The sequence below is a fragment of the Hevea brasiliensis genome, chromosome 10 (genome assembly GCF_030052815.1).
Source record: "Hevea brasiliensis isolate MT/VB/25A 57/8 chromosome 10, ASM3005281v1, whole genome shotgun sequence".
Classification (NCBI taxonomy): Eukaryota; Viridiplantae; Streptophyta; class Magnoliopsida; order Malpighiales; family Euphorbiaceae; genus Hevea; species Hevea brasiliensis.
Genome location: NC_079502.1, coordinates 93,660,833 through 93,679,361, shown reverse-complemented (window position 1 = coordinate 93,679,361; position 18,529 = coordinate 93,660,833). Strand labels below are relative to the sequence as shown.

At 34.7% G+C, this 18,529-nt stretch overlaps 2 protein-coding genes across 2 annotated transcripts; one reads left to right on the top strand and one right to left on the bottom strand.

Annotated features, from left to right (window-relative positions):
- Positions 1 to 3,780: 3,780 nt before the first annotated feature.
- LOC110670514 (mitochondrial outer membrane protein porin 2) lies at positions 3,781 to 12,932 on the top strand. Its single transcript, XM_021832586.2, has 6 exons — positions 3,781 to 4,045; positions 4,146 to 4,213; positions 11,369 to 11,479; positions 11,562 to 11,648; positions 11,965 to 12,173; positions 12,290 to 12,932. The coding sequence occupies exons 1-6, from the start codon at positions 3,997 to 3,999 to the stop codon at positions 12,594 to 12,596; spliced, it is 831 nt and encodes a 276-aa protein (XP_021688278.1). The 5' UTR covers positions 3,781 to 3,996; the 3' UTR covers positions 12,597 to 12,932.
- Positions 12,933 to 15,901: 2,969 nt separating this feature from the next.
- On the bottom strand, positions 15,902 to 16,603 carry LOC110670533 (60S ribosomal protein L26-1). Its single transcript, XM_021832614.2, has one exon. It carries the CDS (start codon positions 16,511 to 16,513, stop codon positions 16,073 to 16,075), a length of 441 nt encoding a protein of 146 aa, XP_021688306.1. The 5' UTR covers positions 16,514 to 16,603; the 3' UTR covers positions 15,902 to 16,072.
- Between the last annotated feature and the right edge of the window lie 1,926 nt (positions 16,604 to 18,529).

Here is an 18,529-nt window from a genome sequence, read left to right as displayed (position 1 = left end):
TGGGTGTTTCGGTTGGATTGATTGTATGGGACTAGTGATGGGCCTTTGGCCTTTGACCATGCTGTTGTATGGGAAGAAGAAGGCAGAGCCCATACGATTTGACCATGCTGTTGTATGGGAAGAAGAAGGCAGAGCCCATACGATATGACTTTGTAATCTAAAATAGTCAAAGGGAGCAGCCACACTAAGCCGATTGACGCTTATGACCCTAGGGATATCCTCCTCCTCCTTCCACAGCAGCTGTAGCATTTTTCATTGGAGTCAAAACTCATGCCCACACAAATGACATGCAGCCGAACAACAAAGCTAGTCTATAGAACATTCCTCTCTAAGAAAACACCGAACCTGCTTTCACAAAACTGACACAAGTATAAAACTCAACCCAGGGCAGGGGAGGGAAATCTCACACTCCAAGCGAGGAAGAACTCATCCCTGCCTAGAAAGGATAGAGGACAGCCGTAGAATAGCAGGCCAAGGAAAACTGAAGCCCTGACAAACCACGAACCAAAGAGAAAAATTCTCTCTCTAGCTTCTAGGTAACTCTCTCTAAAATTGACACCGCTTTGAGCTACAATATTAAATAATAGCATTAAATGAAATATTATATTTTTTTTTATCAAATATAGAGTGCACAATCAATATCTAAAGATAAAATTTAATATTTTAATAAAATTATTATAATTTTATTAAGATTTTTTATTTTATATAAGTGTTATGTATATATATTTTATAATTAATGGGAGATCTAAAGACCCACTCGATTTATTCATAAATCTCAATTAGAGTCACATCAAAACTTACTCGCTCGTTATCTCAAAAAATATATATTTTTTTAGTCAAAAATAAAAATACACACACCCAGCACTCAAAGACAGAACTCGACATCTTCATAAAATTATTATAATTTTATGAAAACTTTTCATATTATATAAGCGTTATACATACACTCATTACAATGAATATATAATTTTAAAAGATCAAATGAAATATATATACACTCTTTATTTTTTATTTTATTTTTACCATATGCTTTACTACTTGTAAAGGATAGAACCCACCACCAACTGCTTTTCTTTGCATGACGTTCAATTCAAGTTAGAACATTTTTTCTAGTTACAAAATTTGCCTTCATTTGGTTGGGTAACTTAATTTGGAAATTTCAAATTTTCATAAAATTTAATTTATCTAGTTACCATTAATTTTTAATTTCTCAATTAGTTGAGGAGCCAACTTCTTTTCACCACACAACGTAGTTTATTGAGCCTAATCCAAAGAAATCGAAGTTACTGGATATAAATTGTTTTTTTCAATTTTACCTTTTTCTTACTTTTCTCTATTGCAATGTGTTTAGGCAAAAATTAATAAGAATTAAAGAGTTGTCACCTCCGTTAATATCAGCCGATCCATTCAAAAAATAAAAATATTATTTTTTTATATATTTTTTTTTATAAAAAAGATTTTATTATATTTTGTTATTATTATGTGAGTTGCAGGTTTGAGCGGTATGAAATATGCTCTTTTAAATTGAATATTTTAAATATTATATTTATATTTGAGGTAGGGATATTTATATAATTTCTATTATCACTTTTCACTAATACATTTTTACTTATTGAAAATTTAATATATTAACTAAATACATTCAAATTATATTTTTTAAAAAATAACTTTTTTAAACATATATTCCCTGCTAAGTAAATTTTTCAAAAATTAATTAGAAAATTGATATTCTATTTTTCTTTTAGGAGGATAAATGGGAATGTAAAGTTTGCACGACTACTTAAGATATTAAAAAAAAAAGTTAGTTTATTGACATGAAATTAATGAAAACTTTTTTAATATTTTTTATTTGATGGTATTGAAATTTATTTTATGTGTATTATAATTAAGTCACTTATCAAAATGAGTTTTAAAAACTAAATTAATATATGAATTCAATTTTTGGTCTTATTCGGTTGTCATTCTTGTAACATAATTGATTTTTTTTTTAATTTAATACAAGTTTTTAATATTTCAGTTTTGATTTAATTTAATTTTTCATTTCAATTCAAATCTTGATTCGTCAAATATTTTATATATATAATTAAATAATTATACAATATAAATAATTATATAATTAAAATATATAATTAGTTAAATATAAAATATTAAAATAATTAATTAAAAAAATAACATGCTTATCAAAATATTAAGTAAATTACTTATATGCCAATGGGATCTATAGCAATTGAATTATAATACTAACATTTACTTTAGAAATAATCTCATCTTTACCATTAAAATAAGAAAAATAATTATAATTAAACTATATTTTTATTCATTTAAATTTATTAATGTGCAATTATTAATATACAAATAAAGGGAATGACAGATTTTCAGATATAACTTATAACTAGAGAATTGCCTATGTTAATGTATATAATTATTTATAATTTTAATTTATATATATTTTTTAATTTTAACATATAATAATATAATATTTTAAAATTTTTATTAATTATTTTAAATTTTATTTTTATTACTTTTTTTTTCTTAAACTTTTTAATAAAAATTTCATAATAGCAATAATATATATATAAAGTCACCTTATAATAACTGCTATTTATTATAGTATTAATAGGATAATTATTAAATAATTTATAACTTACATATAGTAGAGAATATCACGTGGTAATACTATAGAGGAAAATATCATATATAATCACATGATAATATTATGTAAGAGAATGTCACATATCATACTATTGTTAATATCTTTCTACTTAATTGTTAATATATATATATATATATATATATATATATATATATATATATATAATTAATTAATTAATTATAATAAAATCAATTGTATACGTAGAGATATTAACTATAAATATATTATATAATATACTTTATAATTATTTAAATTATATAATATATCTAAAAAATATATAAAATTATAGTATTGATTTCAGCTCTTCGACTTATTTCTATTTTAATTTTTAATATAAAAATCAAAATAAAATCAGTTCCTAATTAAGGGTCAGTCAGGTTCTTGTCAATGTTTTTGTTTAGACCTTTACTCAAAAAAAAAATCATTTCATTATTGTGAAAGTAATTATTTATTTTTAAATATAAAATCTGAAAATAATTATGATTAAATAATATATAATTAAACAATTTTACAATATAACTAATTATATAATCAAAATAAATATTTATTTAAGTATAAAATACTAAAAATAGTTAATTAAAAAAATAATAGCTTTCTAACTTTTAAAAAATTGAAATTTTCAGGTGGCCTAATGCCCCCCTTGCGCTGCGTTGAGTCTCAAGGGGAAGGTTTCGGTTTCGTCTACCTGGGGAGGATTCTGGAAATTTTTGTCCCATGGGCCGGTTTCATGAGCTGGTCTTTGAGCTTCAGTTTGTGTTTCGATTTTGGGCTTGGGCTTGCTCTTCGGCTTGGACCCCTTAGCCCACCTCCTATACTTCTTAAATTAATGATATTTAATTAAAATTAAAAAAAAACCACTTCCACTGTCTATAGAATATTTTTCATAATTTAGTAACACCCAATAATCCTTCCATCCTTTTAAAAAAATAAAATATAAAAATTCAACTTTCTAATGGTTTTGTAATCAAATTGGAAAATCCACCATCCTCCATGGCAAACCAATCACGACAATCCACCCAATGGTCAGCAGTCGCGACAAGATATTGCGTGTCGATAGTTGAAGGCTTAAGCACCAACTAATGAATGGTCAGGTCAGCGCACAGCGCAAGATTCTCTTCATCAAAAAGATCTACGGTCCTACTATCACTTGTTCCCACAGGGATGGAACACCAGACCATCAAAAAGTTCTGATTTCCAATTGTGCTACAATAGCGGGCAGCGGCGACCACCAAAATTAATCCAAAAAAAAAAAAAAGAACAAGCAAAAACTATCTCCTTCCATTTCCATTAACTACTCCTCTCTCTCTCTCTCTCTCTCTTGTGATCTCGCTAGCGCTGCCACCATGAGCAAGGGACCGGGACTCTTCTCCGATATCGGCAAGAAAGCTAAAGGTATCTCTCTCTCTCTCTCTCTCTCTCTTGCTACTATTTTATACATCTGTGGAAGATTTGAATCCGTATCTGCCTCTACATGTGTTGTGTGTTTGTGTAGATCTATTGACAAAGGACTACAGCTCCGATCAGAAGTTCAGCGTCTGCACTTATAGCGATGCCGGAGTGGTACGTCCAATGTCATTTGCTAGCGATTTAGAAGTTGTGATTATATGTATAGTGTATTGATTTTAATTGGTAAGAAGTTGAGATTTCAGGTTGTTAATTAGGCTTTTGATAGGTTGTGATTAGATGCGAACAGGATGTTATGGTCATCTTTGAGAAACATTTTAAAATACAACGTTTTATGTACTGAATAAATTATCTTTGCGACATTTTTCTTGTGGATGGTGGCCTGATTTGCAATGTTAGATAATCTCTTCGTTCTGTTTGATTGAGTCATACTCTTTCCGCAGCTTTGTGTGGCCTGCTTTTTGTGCCTAAACGCAACTTAAGGAATTTTTGCTATTTTTCTCACAACCATTGAACCAAAAATGACTAAAGTCGTAGATTCAAGGGTGACCTTGATCGGATTGTTCTTACTCCTTATGGCATTGGTGAAATTATTATTATTATTATTATTATTATTATTATTATTATCATTTGGGAGGGGGAGAAGATTTGAGTGTGGGAGAAAAGTTCTTTAAGGGCCAATCTAATCAAGTGAAATCTGCATGGGAAAGGGATAAGATATGGTACACTGAAGAGAAGATGATGCAGGTTGCAGGATGTAGTCCATTAATGATTGGTCGGACAAAACTCAATGCTGATAGGGCTCCCAAAGGAAATCCTGATGTTCTTGGGGAGGTAGTGTATCAAGGGACAAATGCATTAACTGTTTGAGAGGTTTTGTGAATAGTATTGGCTCTTCTACTTCCATTGTGGCTGAGGTTTGGGCTTTGATGCAAGTCCTTGAGTTGTACTAGAATAAATGTATTCTAAGCTTGTTTGGGAAGTGAATTTGGGAATGTATCAGAGATGTTGTAGAAACCCTAGAAGAAAGGTGATGGGATGACTAATGACATAGCCTTCAAATGCCATATTCTTTTATATAGATAATGAAGAATATAGCTTGTGTATGTATGCCCAGAGAAAAATAGGGAAACAGATTAACCTTCTTAGTATCTCTCTCATATCATTGGGTTTCTTTCCTCGGTGTTGTTCTGAGTGACTTTTAGATATCTGGATGGCAGACATAATAGGAATCTCTTGGCCCCAAGCAATCTCAATGTTTGGGCTATCAATTCCTCCATTGCACTAAAAGGAGAGGGGCAAAAAGGAGCAATGTTATAGAAGAGGAGGACATAGTCATTATGATGATATTACACATGGGTGTTGGTAAGAAAGGTATTTCACTAATACTAAAATTTAGTGGCTTAATTATTTGATGCTGTTTGCCTTATGACACACACATACGCATATTATGGGGTAAAGGGAGGAAATTTTATTGGCTCCCTTTCAATCTGTATGAAACATTCAATTATGCATGTATTTTGTTGTGATTTTGCGGCTGCTCAGTGTGTCATCTACTCAACTCAACTCAACTCAACTAAGCCTTTATCCCAAAAATTTGGGGTCGGCTATATGGATTCGCTTTTTCCACTCTGAACGATTTTGGGTTAAATCCTCAGAAATGTGTAATGCTTCTAAGTCATGTTGTACTACTCTTCTCCAAGTCAATTTAGGTCTATCCCTTTTTTTCTTTCTATCCTCTAACCTAATGTGCTCTACTTGTCTAACTGGAGCCTCCGTATGTCTACGCTTCACATGACCAAACCACCTTAATCTCCCTTCTCTCAACTTATCTTCAATTGGCACCACTCCTACCTTTTCTCTAATACTTTCATTACGGACTTTATCTAGTCTAGTATGGCCACTCATCCACCTTAACATTATCATCTCTGCAACTCTTATCTTAGATGCATACGACTCTTTCAGTGCCCAACACTCACTACCATATAACATAGCCGGTCGTATGGCTGTACGGTAAAATTTTCCTTTTAATTTATTGGGAATCTTACGATCACATAAAACTCCCGTGGCACGTCTCCACTTCAACCATCCGGCTTTAATCCTATGACTAACATCCTCCTCACATCCCCCATCTACTTGAAGGACTGAGCCTAGATATTTAAAGTGATTACTTTGGAACAGTACCACTCCATTCAAACTAACTCCTTCCCTATCACCAGTTTGACCGTCACTGAACTTGCAATGCATGTATTCTGTCTTCGTTCTACTTAACTTAAAACCCTTTGACTCTAGAGTACTTCTCCAAAGTTCTAGCTTCCTATTGACTCATTCTCGTGTCTCATCTATCAAAACAATATCATCCGCAAACATCATGCACCAAGGAATACTCTCTTGTATATGTTTCGTCAGTTCATCTAAAACTAATGTAAAAAGGTAAGGGCTTATGGCTGATCCTTGGTGTAATCCAATTGAGATCGGAAAATCTCTTGTGTCCCCTCCCACTGTGCGCACAATAGTAGCTGCTCCTTTATACATATCTTTCAATACTTGTATGTACCTAGTAGATACCCTCTTTTGTTCTAACACATTCCATAAGACCTCTCTTGGAACACTATCATAAGCCTTCTCCAAATCAATAAAAACCATGTGTAGATCTTTCTTCATATCTCTATATTTCTCCATCAAGCTTCTAATGAGAAAGATCGCTTCCATAGTTGAACGACCGGGCATGAAACCAAATTGATTGAGAGAGATAGAAGTATCATGACGTAGTCGATGCTCCACAACTCTCTCCCACAACTTCATAGTATGGCTCATGAGTTTAATTCCCCTATAGTTTGAGCAACTCTGTATGTCTCCCTTATTTTTAAAAATAGGTACTAAAATACTCTTCCTCCATTCATCAGGCATTTTCTTTGAGTTTAGAATCTTATTAAATAATTTAGTTAACCATGCCACTCTCATATATCCCAAATACTTTCACACTTCAATTGGTATTTCATCGGGTCCACAGGCTTTACCCACTTTCATTCTCTTAAGTGCTTCCTTTACTTCTAAAGATCTAATCCTTCTAGTATAATTTACATTCTTTTCTATTGTTCTATAATCTATATTCACACTGTTTCCATTTTGACTATTATTAAGGAGATCATTAAAATAATTTCTCCATCTTTCTTTAATGTCCTCATCTTTCACCAACACTTTTCCTTCTTTATCCTTAATGCACCTAACTTGATTGAGATCTCGACATTTCCTTTCTCTACTCCTTGCTAATCTATAAATATCTTTCTCCCCTTCTTTAGTTCCAAGTTTCTCATATAACTTTTCAAAGGCCTGTGCTCTTGCTTGACTAACTGCCTTTTTTGCCTCTTTCTTTGCTATCTTGTACTGTTCATATGCCTCATTATTATCACATTTAGGTAATTTCTTATACCATTCTCTTTTTCTCTTCACTGCTTTTTGTACTTCCTCATTCCACCACCATCTCTCTTTTGAGGGTGGTCCATGTCCTTTAGACTCTCCAAGTACTTTTCTAGCTACTTCTCTAATCTTTGATGCCATCTGTATCCACATATCATTGGCCTCCATATCTAGCTTCCATACTTCGGACTCGAGAAGCTCATTTTTGAACTTCACTTGCTTTACTCCTTTGAATTCCCACCACTTTGTTCGAGCTACACTATTTCTTCTGACCTTACTTGAATTGTTCTTAAACTTGACATCCAAGACCACCAACCTATGTTGACTTGTTAAAGCCTCTCTTGGAATGACCTTGCAATCCTTGCATAGAGCTCTATTTGTCTTCCTGGTTAAAAGGAAGTCGATTTGGCTTCTATGTTGCCCACTTTTGAAAGTCACTAAATGTGACTCTCTTTTTATAAAGTAGGTATTTGTTAGTATTAGGTCGTATACTCAACTCAACTCAACTCAACTAAGCCTTTATCCCAAAAATTTGGGGTCGGCTATATGGATTCGCTTTTTCCACTCTGAACGATTTTGGGTTAAATCCTCAGAAATATGTAATGCTTCTAAGTCATGTTGTACTACTCTCCTCCAAGTTAATTTAGGTCTACCCCTTTTTTTCTTTCTATCCTCTAACCTAATGTGCTCTACTTGTCTAACTGGAGCCTCCGTATGTCTACGCTTCACATGACCAAACCACCTCAATCTCCCTTCTCTCAACTTATCTTCAATTGGCACCACTCCTACCTTTTCTCTGATACTCTCATTACGGACTTTATCTAGTCTAGTATGGCCACTCATCCACCTTAACATTCTCATCTCTGCAACTCTTATCTTAGATGCATACGACTCTTTCTGTGCCCAACACTCACTACCATATAACATAGCCTATCGTATGGTCATGCGGTAAAATTTTCCTTTTAATTTATTGGGAATCTTACGATCACATAAAACTCCGTGGCACGTTTCCACTTCAACCATCCACTTTAATCCTATGACTAACATCCTCCTCACATCCCCATCTACTTGAAGGATCGAGCCTAGATATTTAAAGTGATTACTTTGGGACAAGACCACCCCATTCAAACTAACTCCTTCCATATCACCGCTTTGGCCTTCACCGAACTTGCAATGCATGTATTCTCTTCGTTCTACTTAACTTAAAACCCTTTGACTCTAGAGTACTTCTCCAAAGTTCTAGCTTCCTATTGACTCCTTCTCGTGTCTCATCTATCGTAACAATATCATCCGCAAACATCATGCACCAAGGAATACTCTCTTGTATATGTTTCATCATTCATCTAAAACTAATGTAACATGTAAGGGCTTATGGTGATCCTTGGTGTAATCCAATTGAGATCGGAAAATCACTTGTGTCCCCTCCTTTGGCGCACAATAGTAGTTGCTCCTTCATACATATCTTTCAATACTTGTATGTACCTAATAGATACCCTCTTTTGTTCTAACACATTCCATAAGATCTCTCTTGGAACACTATCATAAGCCTTCTCCAAATCAATAAAACCATGTGTAGATCTTTCTTCACATCTCTATATTTCTCCATCAAGTTTCTAATGAGAAAGATCGCTTCCATAGTTGAACGATCGCATGAAACCAAATTGATTGAGAGAGATAGAAGTATCATGACGTGTCGATGCTCCACAACTCTCTCCCACAACTTCATAGTATGGCTCATGAGTTTAATTCCCTATAGTTTGAGCAACTCAGTATGTCTCCCTTATTTTTAAAAATAGGTACTAAAATACTCTTCCTCCATTCATTAGGCATTTTCTTTGAGTTTAGAATCTTATTAAATAATTTAGTTAACCATGCCACTCCCATATCTCCCAAATACTTCCACGCTTCAATTGGTATTTCATCGGGTCCACAGGCTTTACCCACTTTCATTCTCTTAAGTGCTTCCTTTACTTCTAAAGATCGAATCCTTCTAGTATAATTTACATTCTTTTCTATTGTTCTATAATCTATATTCACGCTATTACCATTTTGACTATTATTAAAGAGATCATTAAAATAATTTCTCCATCTTTCTTTAATGTCCTCATCTTTCACCAACACTTTTCCTTCCTTATCCTTAATGCACCTAACTTGATTGAGATCTTGACATTTCCTTTCTCTACTCCTTGCTAATCTATAAATATCTTTCTCCCCTTCTTTAGTTCCAAGTTTCTCATATAACTTTTCAAAAGCCTGTGCTCTTGCTTGACTAACTGCCTTTTTTGCCTTTTTCTTTGCTATCTTGTACTGTTCATATGCCTCATTATTATCACATTTAGGTAATTTCTTATACCATTCCCTTTTTCTCTTCACTGCCTTTTGTACTTCCTCATTCCACCACCATCTCTCTTTTGAGGGTGGTCCATGTCCTTTAGACTCTCCAAGTACTTTTCTAGCTACTTCTCTAATCTTTGATGCCATCTGTATCCACATATCATTGGCCTCCACATCTAGCTTCCATACTTCGGACTCGAGAAGCTCATTTTTAAACTTCACTTGCTTTACTCCTTTGAACTCCCACCACTTTGTTCGAGCTACACTATTTCTTCTAACCTTACTTGAATTGTTCCTAAACTTGACATCCAAGACCACCAACCTGTGTTGACTTGTTAAAGCCTCTCCTGGAATGACCTTGCAATCCTTGCATAGAGCTCTATTTGTCTTCCTGGTTAAGAGAAAGTCGATTTGGCTTCTATGTTGTCCACTTTTGAAAGTCACTAAATGTGACTCTCTTTTTATAAAGTAGGTATTTGCCAGTATTAGGTCGTATGCCATAGCAAAATCCAAGATGCTTTTTCCCTCCTCATTTCGACTGCCAAAACCAAAACCTCCATGAACATTCTCATAACCTTGCCTATCACTTCCTACATGTCCATTCAAATCTCCACCAATGAAAACATTCTCTTCATTCGGTATGCTTTGCATTAAATCATCCATATTTTCCCAAAACCTTTGTTTACTCTCACTGTCTAGTCCTATTTGTGGGGTATAAGCACTAACTATATTTATTGTTTCTCCTTCTAGTACTACCTTTACTAGTATAATTCTATCTCCTACTCTTTTCACAGCTACTACTGCGTCTTTCAATGTTCTGTCTATGATTATACCCACTCCGTTCTTGTTTCTTTCCTTTCCGGTAAACCACAGTTTGTACCCTGAATTACCTACTTCCTTACTTTTCTCTCCTACCCATTTAGTCTCCTGAATGCAAGCAATATTCACCATTCTCCTTTCCAAGGTATCCACAAGCTCCATTAATTTTCCTGTAAGTGATCCAACATTCCAAGTACCAACCCTGATCCTCCTCCTATCCTGCTCCTTCCTAATTGGTCTCCTTCTATGATATCTTCTATTATTTTCTATGTCTATCTTGTGTTCTGTTCCACTATTTGTTCTACTATCTGTCCTATGGACTAACTTCTTTACCCACACCCGTCCATGATGTGGGAACCCTTGCTCACTTAACACCACACCCGGGCGCCGGCATGGCGCGTCGCTTTCGGTGAACGCCCTACACCCTTGCATATTTATCACTACACCCGGGCTCCGATTTAGCGCGTCGTTAGTAGAGGACGCTCCAACGTTTATATCTTTTGAATCCATATCATAGGGTGTGATGAAATTTTTACGCTGGTTGTCTCCTATGAAAGTAAATTATTTATAACTTTACTTTTTTACTTTAAACTTTGTAATATGTTACTTGTTCATACTTAGAACAAGCCTTTTGTAAATTGTGCCATACATGGCTAATGCTATTTTGGATTTTGTTCAGGTTGTTATTTCATTTAGATGCACTTGGCAAGAATCACCATTATCTGTCTCTTTTTTCAGGTCCTGACATCAACAGCTGCAAAAAAAGGAGGGCTCTCAACTGGTGATGTTGCCGCACTGTACAAATACAAGAACACTTTATTTGATGTTAAAATTGATACAGAATCCAACGTAGGTTGCCTCTTTACCATGTTTAAAATGGTCAACTACCATGTGCAGCTTAGCTTCTTACATTCTCGCTTTGGATTTTCAGATCTCAACAACCCTCACAATCACTGAGATTCTTCCGTCCACTAAGACTATTGCCTCATTCAAATTTCCTGACTATAATACTGGCAAGGTAATTGGCTTATCTTAAGTTAGAATGATAAGGCCTATGGATAGTTACTTTGAGAATCTATATCCCATTTCAGAGTTTACATTGAATCCTGGCGGGTAAAGCAGATTTTGGAATATGTGATAAAATGTTTTATTAGAGGAGAATTAGTCTGCTGATTGGAATGTTAAAGTTGAAATGTTTGCTGTTTTATTTAACTTGCCTTTTTTTAAATGAGAGGTATACAAACCTTGTTTTCTGATTTAGCTGGTTGGTGGATTTGATTCTTTATAATGGTAGTTTGTAGTTGTACAATTTGTTTCTTCTATTCCTTTTGTAGCTGGAAGTTCAATATTTCCATGATCATGCAACCTTCAGCACAGCCCTTGCTTTGAACAAATCTCCTGCAGTTGATGTTTCAGCCACCATTGGTACCCCAACAATTGCTTTTGGTGCAGAAGCAGGCTATGATACTACTTCTGGTAATTTTATGAAGTACACTGCTGGCATTAGTGTGACCAAACCAGATTCCTATGCGTCAATAATTTTGTAAGCGTCACACCCATTAGCGTTCCCTTAAACAAGTTATTGTTGTTTAGTGTTGCCATATGTAAGATTTCTGTTATGTATTTGTTGTAGTACTTAGTTACTCTTATTTCTCTTAGGGGTGACAAGGGAGACAGTATCAAAGCATCATATGTTCATCACCTGGATCAGTCAAAGAAGAGTGCTGCTGTGGCAGAGATTTCTAGAAGGTTTTCCACAAATGAGAACACTTTCACAGTTGGAGGCTTATATTCTGTCGATCACCTGACAGTGGTGAAAGCAAAGCTCAACAACTATGGGAAACTTGGGGCATTGCTGCAGCATGAGGTCATTCCAAAGTCGTTGCTGACAATTTCTGGTGAGTTTGATACCAAGGCCTTGGACAAAAATGCGAAGTTTGGGTTGGCCATTGCTGTCAAGCCTTGATGGACGTCTGCCACATATTAAACCATTGTTTGAATTAACACTCAAATGATTTTTTTCCCCCTGGCTGACACTTGAAAGGGAGTGTCAATAAGTAGTTCCGCAGAAGCATGTTTGTAGGATTGCGATGACTGTGGATGGATTTCTTTAATGCTAGGCTTTACCGTGGTCTTCTTTTTCTTCCTTTTTTCCCCCTTGGTTTCCTTCATTGGGTTCATGTTCCTGTTTGCATATTTAAATCTTCCAATTTGAGATTAAAGCTCAAGGCCTAGTTATTGTTATTATAAACACAAGTGTAAACCTTTAGTCTATTCATTTTAAGGTTTTATTTGAAATAAATCATTTGGAGAAAAAAAATTAAATAAATATTTATATAATTATATTTATTTCTATTTCTTTTCTTTTGATAATTATTATTTTTTAAATTAAAAAGAATTGAATTTTTTTATTTTAAATATAAAAATTAATAAAAAAAATTATTAAATTAAATTCTCGCAAAATTTTCAACTGCAAACAAAGTTTAAAAAAATAAATCTTTAGAACTGAAATAAAAAAGTCGAGTTTCGGAATGTGAAGAATGCGTGTGACTCATCAGTTAATGAACATGGGTTTTTCATCGCAAATTTGACCTTGGTGGTCATGAGTACGGTCATCCACTTGCCGTGGCAAAATCCAGTCATTTACTTTGATTTTATATTATAATTTGCCTTAGCATCTAATGGCAATATTTATAATTTAGAACCAGAAACCTTTTAATTTGTTTCGATATACTGAACTTTTATTTTACATAATCAATGGTAATGTTGGAATTAACGAAAATAATCAGGCCTTGGTTGATTGAGTATAACTAATAAAGAAAGTAAAACTTATTGATAAGTGTACAAAAAATCTCGTTTAATTTGTATTATCAAATTAATTTCTCAGAAATTAGAATATTTTATTTTATTTTATATAAAAAAAATAACGTATTTAAATAAGAGTTGAGAAATGGTTACTTAAATGCAACATAATTTACTAATTCGATATTTAATTTCTTACATTTTAAATTATTTTATTAGTATTATTATTTTTTATAATTTAAAAATAAATTATTCTTATAAAATTAATTTATACATAAATATATACTTCTCATAAAATAATTCTCAAAGTCTACTTCCTTGAAATTATACTTCCAATGAAGTAGAAACAAGCGTCAATTATTCGAGAATTGGATGTAGCATTGAATTTTCCTCATTGCTTGAATGGCTGGGTCTCTAACAACGCAGTATTAAGTCCGAAAGGAAAATTATCACGAGCCCATCAACAATTTGATTAAACACAGAATTTCTTAGGTCTTGATAATTCCTCTTACATACTTGGATGTGTAAACCATAAAAATTGTAAGTTATTCAATTTAAATTTAAATTTAAATTTCACACTCTCTACAGCATTTTACGAGAGAATGCTAAGGAATAAATCGCTCATGCATGTAACATTCTCTGCGCTAACTTGTAAACAGTGTTTCTGTAGAACTTTTTCAGTCGTGGAGGAACAATCAAGCCCCCTACAAAAGACGCACAAGACCAAACCGAGACCTTCATCCAAGTTTCCAAATAATAGAGGGTTTAATTTCAATCCATCGAATTGTCAAACGAACCGAAAAAACCAATTTCAGAATTCAAAAAGGAAAAAAGAGTGCAAACCAAACAGCGCCTTGTAGAATCAAAGCCACAGTTGCGACTAAAATGATCAGATAGAAACGCATGTGATTTTCATCTTATCCATCACCCATCAAGGACTTGAACCGTTCAACCAGGTAATCTAGTTCTAGAATGCAAGTAATCAATCAAAATAATGGGTGAAATGAATTACCAATTCAAATTAACACAATTAAGCCATTAAAATTTACAACATAGTTGCTACGAGACGTGCAGGATACCAGGAACATATAAGTTCGAAATTGCAAGTGTTTTCAATTTTGAGTTCTGTTTTCACCTCAGGCTATGCTTAACCCGCTTCAGCGTTGTCTTCCACGAATAAAGCTCCAAATGCAAGGTGTTTTTCTAGTGTGTGCCCAAAATCACTTGCTTTACGGATTGCAAAATAACCCAAAACATCATATCATAGCAAAACAGATCACAAGCAGGCTTATATTAATTTACAATCCACAACATTGCAAAATCAAACAATAGAATTGCTAAGGAAAATTAGACAATGAAGAGTTTAAAATACATCCAACATCTCATGAAATTCACATTTTTATCCAAATAAAAAATGCACTGCCACACCAATATATTGGTTGATGCATATGAAATACTTCCAACATGAAGTAGAGAAGTCTCTTTCCTACTAAAAAAGATAACTCTTCCATCCATTGATAAGCCATAAGTCTTAAGCATCTCGTGGAATCACATATGGCGTGTGGTATAAAGAACGTGACCAAAAGAAAAATTTTAAGTGTTAACAGTTCAAACCATCTCAACCAAGACATCAGTCAAATAAAAAAATAGGCAATGCCTATGAAACTACTTTTGCAGACTGCTTGAGAAACACATTAATATCTGCAAATTCAAGCTGCAAAGTCAATTAAGAAGATCTTTCTAGTTAAGCAAACTAGTACCTCACAAAAGGCAGAAGCAACTTTGTGTTGCCAGAAGACCATGGCAATAAAGCTCATAACAGAAATTTACAACAGAAAATAACATTTATAAAGCTCACTATCAAACAAAATTTAATATTTTACAAATCAATCAACATATAAAACCCATTCTCTAACAAGCTCCAAACAAGCATAATGACCTACAGGACGCATTCAATTACTATTTTCAATAACCAAAAAAATAGTTATGAAAGAAAACAATCACAAAATAGACATGGACAAGGACAAGCACCACAAAAAATTAATGAAAGCATCTTTATACAGAAGAATATGCAATGCAGAATCTAGCAGTCGCATATACAGAAGAATATGCAATGCAGAATCTAGCATTGTGACTGATAATGTCAAACAAGATAACATAAAAATAGAAGTCCCAATAATATTAGATACCACAAACTAATGATCCATAAATGATGCAAATTTCAGAGTCCATTTATTCATATCAATTAAGTCCAGAATCAAGTAACTAGTTGACTTACCAAATCAACAATGATCAATTGCTAAAGAAACCAATTTTAACAAAATTGTTAAAGAAAGAAAACCAGTAATAGGATCAGCTCAGAACAAAATTAGACCATATCTCCTAACCGTAAAACCATAAATCAACATAGATGCATCAATCAAAGGCCGAAATTAACCTTGCAGCACAAATAGCAAGCAAAATCAGACATTATTATCAGAAACTGAGAAATATAAGATTAAACATAGCCAAAATCCAGGTTCACATGAAGTAAAACCGCTAACAATAATAACAGTAATATCAAAAAACCTCTTAGAACAGAAAGCATCCTATCATTGAATATTTAGAAACGACAAACTTCACCACTTAAAAGTTTCAAAATTAATCAACACTCTGCATAATATCCTCAGCTGTGAACTTGGTGCCCTTGTCCTTGTCAGCGGCGGCACGACCCTTGGCCTTGCGGTCAAGCAGAGACTTGCGGTCCTTGTCAAGGCGGAGCTTGGTGATGACAACCTTTGAAGGGTTGATTCCGACGTTGACAGTGGAGCCATTCACCTTCTCCCTGGTGATGCGCTCAATGTGGATGACCCACTTGCGACGGTAGACCTGGACAACCTTTCCCTCGCGACCCTTGAATGTGCCACGCACAATCTGCACCTCGTCGTCTTTGCGTACCGGCATAGATCGGACGTTGTACTTCTGACGGAGGTCAGTGGAGAGAGGTGCGCTCATGAGGATCCGGCGAACGGAGGAGGGGGCCGTGAAATGGGCCTTCCGATTCTTGCGCCGGGAAGATGAAACCCTAGGATTGTACTTCATGGTGCTTGTGTGCGGCGGTGGTAGAGTGTGCTAGGGTTTTGGGAGAGAAACACAGCGTAAATAAGCAAGTGGAATTGAAGAAGAACTTTTGCGGCAAATATATAAGGATGGTAAGATTTAGGGTTAGTATGGTTACGTGGGTTTAATGGGCCTCACCCTTCTGAGCTGACCCAATGGGCTTTATATAGTCAGGGGATGGCTTCTATATCAACAGTTCCTGGATTCATTTTAAGGAGTGGCCCAATAAGGGCCCATCAGAGGTTATCTCAACTCGTTAGTAATCACAATATTATTCCTTTAAGAGAAAATTACTTTTTCATTCCTAAAATATGTGATAATCAATTCTTATATCCTTCTATTTTTAAAATCAAACAATTTTATCCTTGGATTTTGATTCTGTACAATATGTGTTTCTCTCTTTCTCGCTCTCCCTACCCTTGCGATCGAGAGCTCATTGCCTCATACATTCCTCTCACTAGACGCCCTCCCTCCCTTAACAATCTTGAGCCCATCCCCTCCTATCAATAGCGCTTCGCCCTCTCCCTTATAGTTGCTATTGACAAAGCCACCGCCATCTGAAACTTCCCTTCTCCATTTTTCACTTTCAACAACTAAAACGCTCCATTTAAATCCACACACGTGCCAATCAGCTCCCGGATTTGTTCTTATCTCAGAGAAAAAACTTCCATTTATATATATATATATATATATATAGAGAGAGAGAGAGAGAGAGAGAGAGAGAGAGAGAGAGAGAGAGAAGAAAAAACAAAGGTTATAAATCTATATAGTAATTAAGGGAAGGAGGTAGGGTTAGATAAAAAAGTGAAGAAGATGTAATTTTATTAATGTGAAACCTCAATGATCCAATTGACAGTATACATTCAGCTTAAATAAAAAGAATAATAACAGATGTTGCTGAAAAGGAGGAGAAAAATAATGAAGACTATCACTTGGAAGGGAACGAATTACCCAAAGAATCTCAACCACAAAGACTCATTCAAATATACAATATTTACAGAATTCACCTTATCACTCCTTTACTCAAGCCTAAAAACACGGCATCCTTATTTCTCCTGAGAGGCGGACTCGTCCTTATTACTCCTTGAGCTAATATCCCCCCTCAAACTATGTCCAGGGTGGAGACATAGTTTGCGTCGAAATTGTGCTAGGCGAGCCTTTGTCATGGACTTCGTAAATATATCAGCGATTTGATATGCTGAGGGAATGTATCTTGTGATCAAAACCCCTTGAGCAACACGCTCTCTAACATAGTGATAGTCAAGAGCAACATGCTTACTGCGTGAATGTAATACTGGATTGACTGTTAAATGTAGTGGCCCGACCCACCAGTGATATTGTCCGCTCTGGGCCGAAGCCCTCACGGTTTTAAAACGCGTCAATAGGGGTTAGGAACCTCCATCTTATGAACCCAGCATCTCTCCAGTGTTTTGTCGATGTGGGATTTGCCTAGGGTGTTACAATCCACCCCCTTATGGGACTCAGCGTCCTCGCTGAGGTTTGCCCCACCATCGTTCAAGGTTGCACGTGGAGCGGCTCTGATACCAAGATAAAAAAGTGAAGAAGATGTAATTTTATTAATGTGAAACCTCAATGATCCAATTGACAGTATACATTCAGCTTAAATAAAAAGAATAATAACAGATGTTGCTGAAAAGGAGGAGAAAAATAATGAAGACTATCACTTGGAAGGGAACGAATTACCCAAAGAATCTCAACCACAAAGACTCATTCAAATATACAATATTTACAGAATTCACCTTATCACTCCTTTACTCAAGCCTAAAAACACGGCATCCTTATTTCTCCTGAGAGGCGGACTCGTCCTTATTACTCCTTGAGCTAATAGGGTTCCACTCTACCCCATGAAGGAGAAGCTGATTTTCAGGCTTGAATCGATTGTAGCACGATTGAAGGTGTTGTCCATGTTGGTGTTCAGGGATGCAACCTTGCGAACTTTTTGTTGAAGTTGGTGAGGTTTAGCAGGGTTTTGACTTT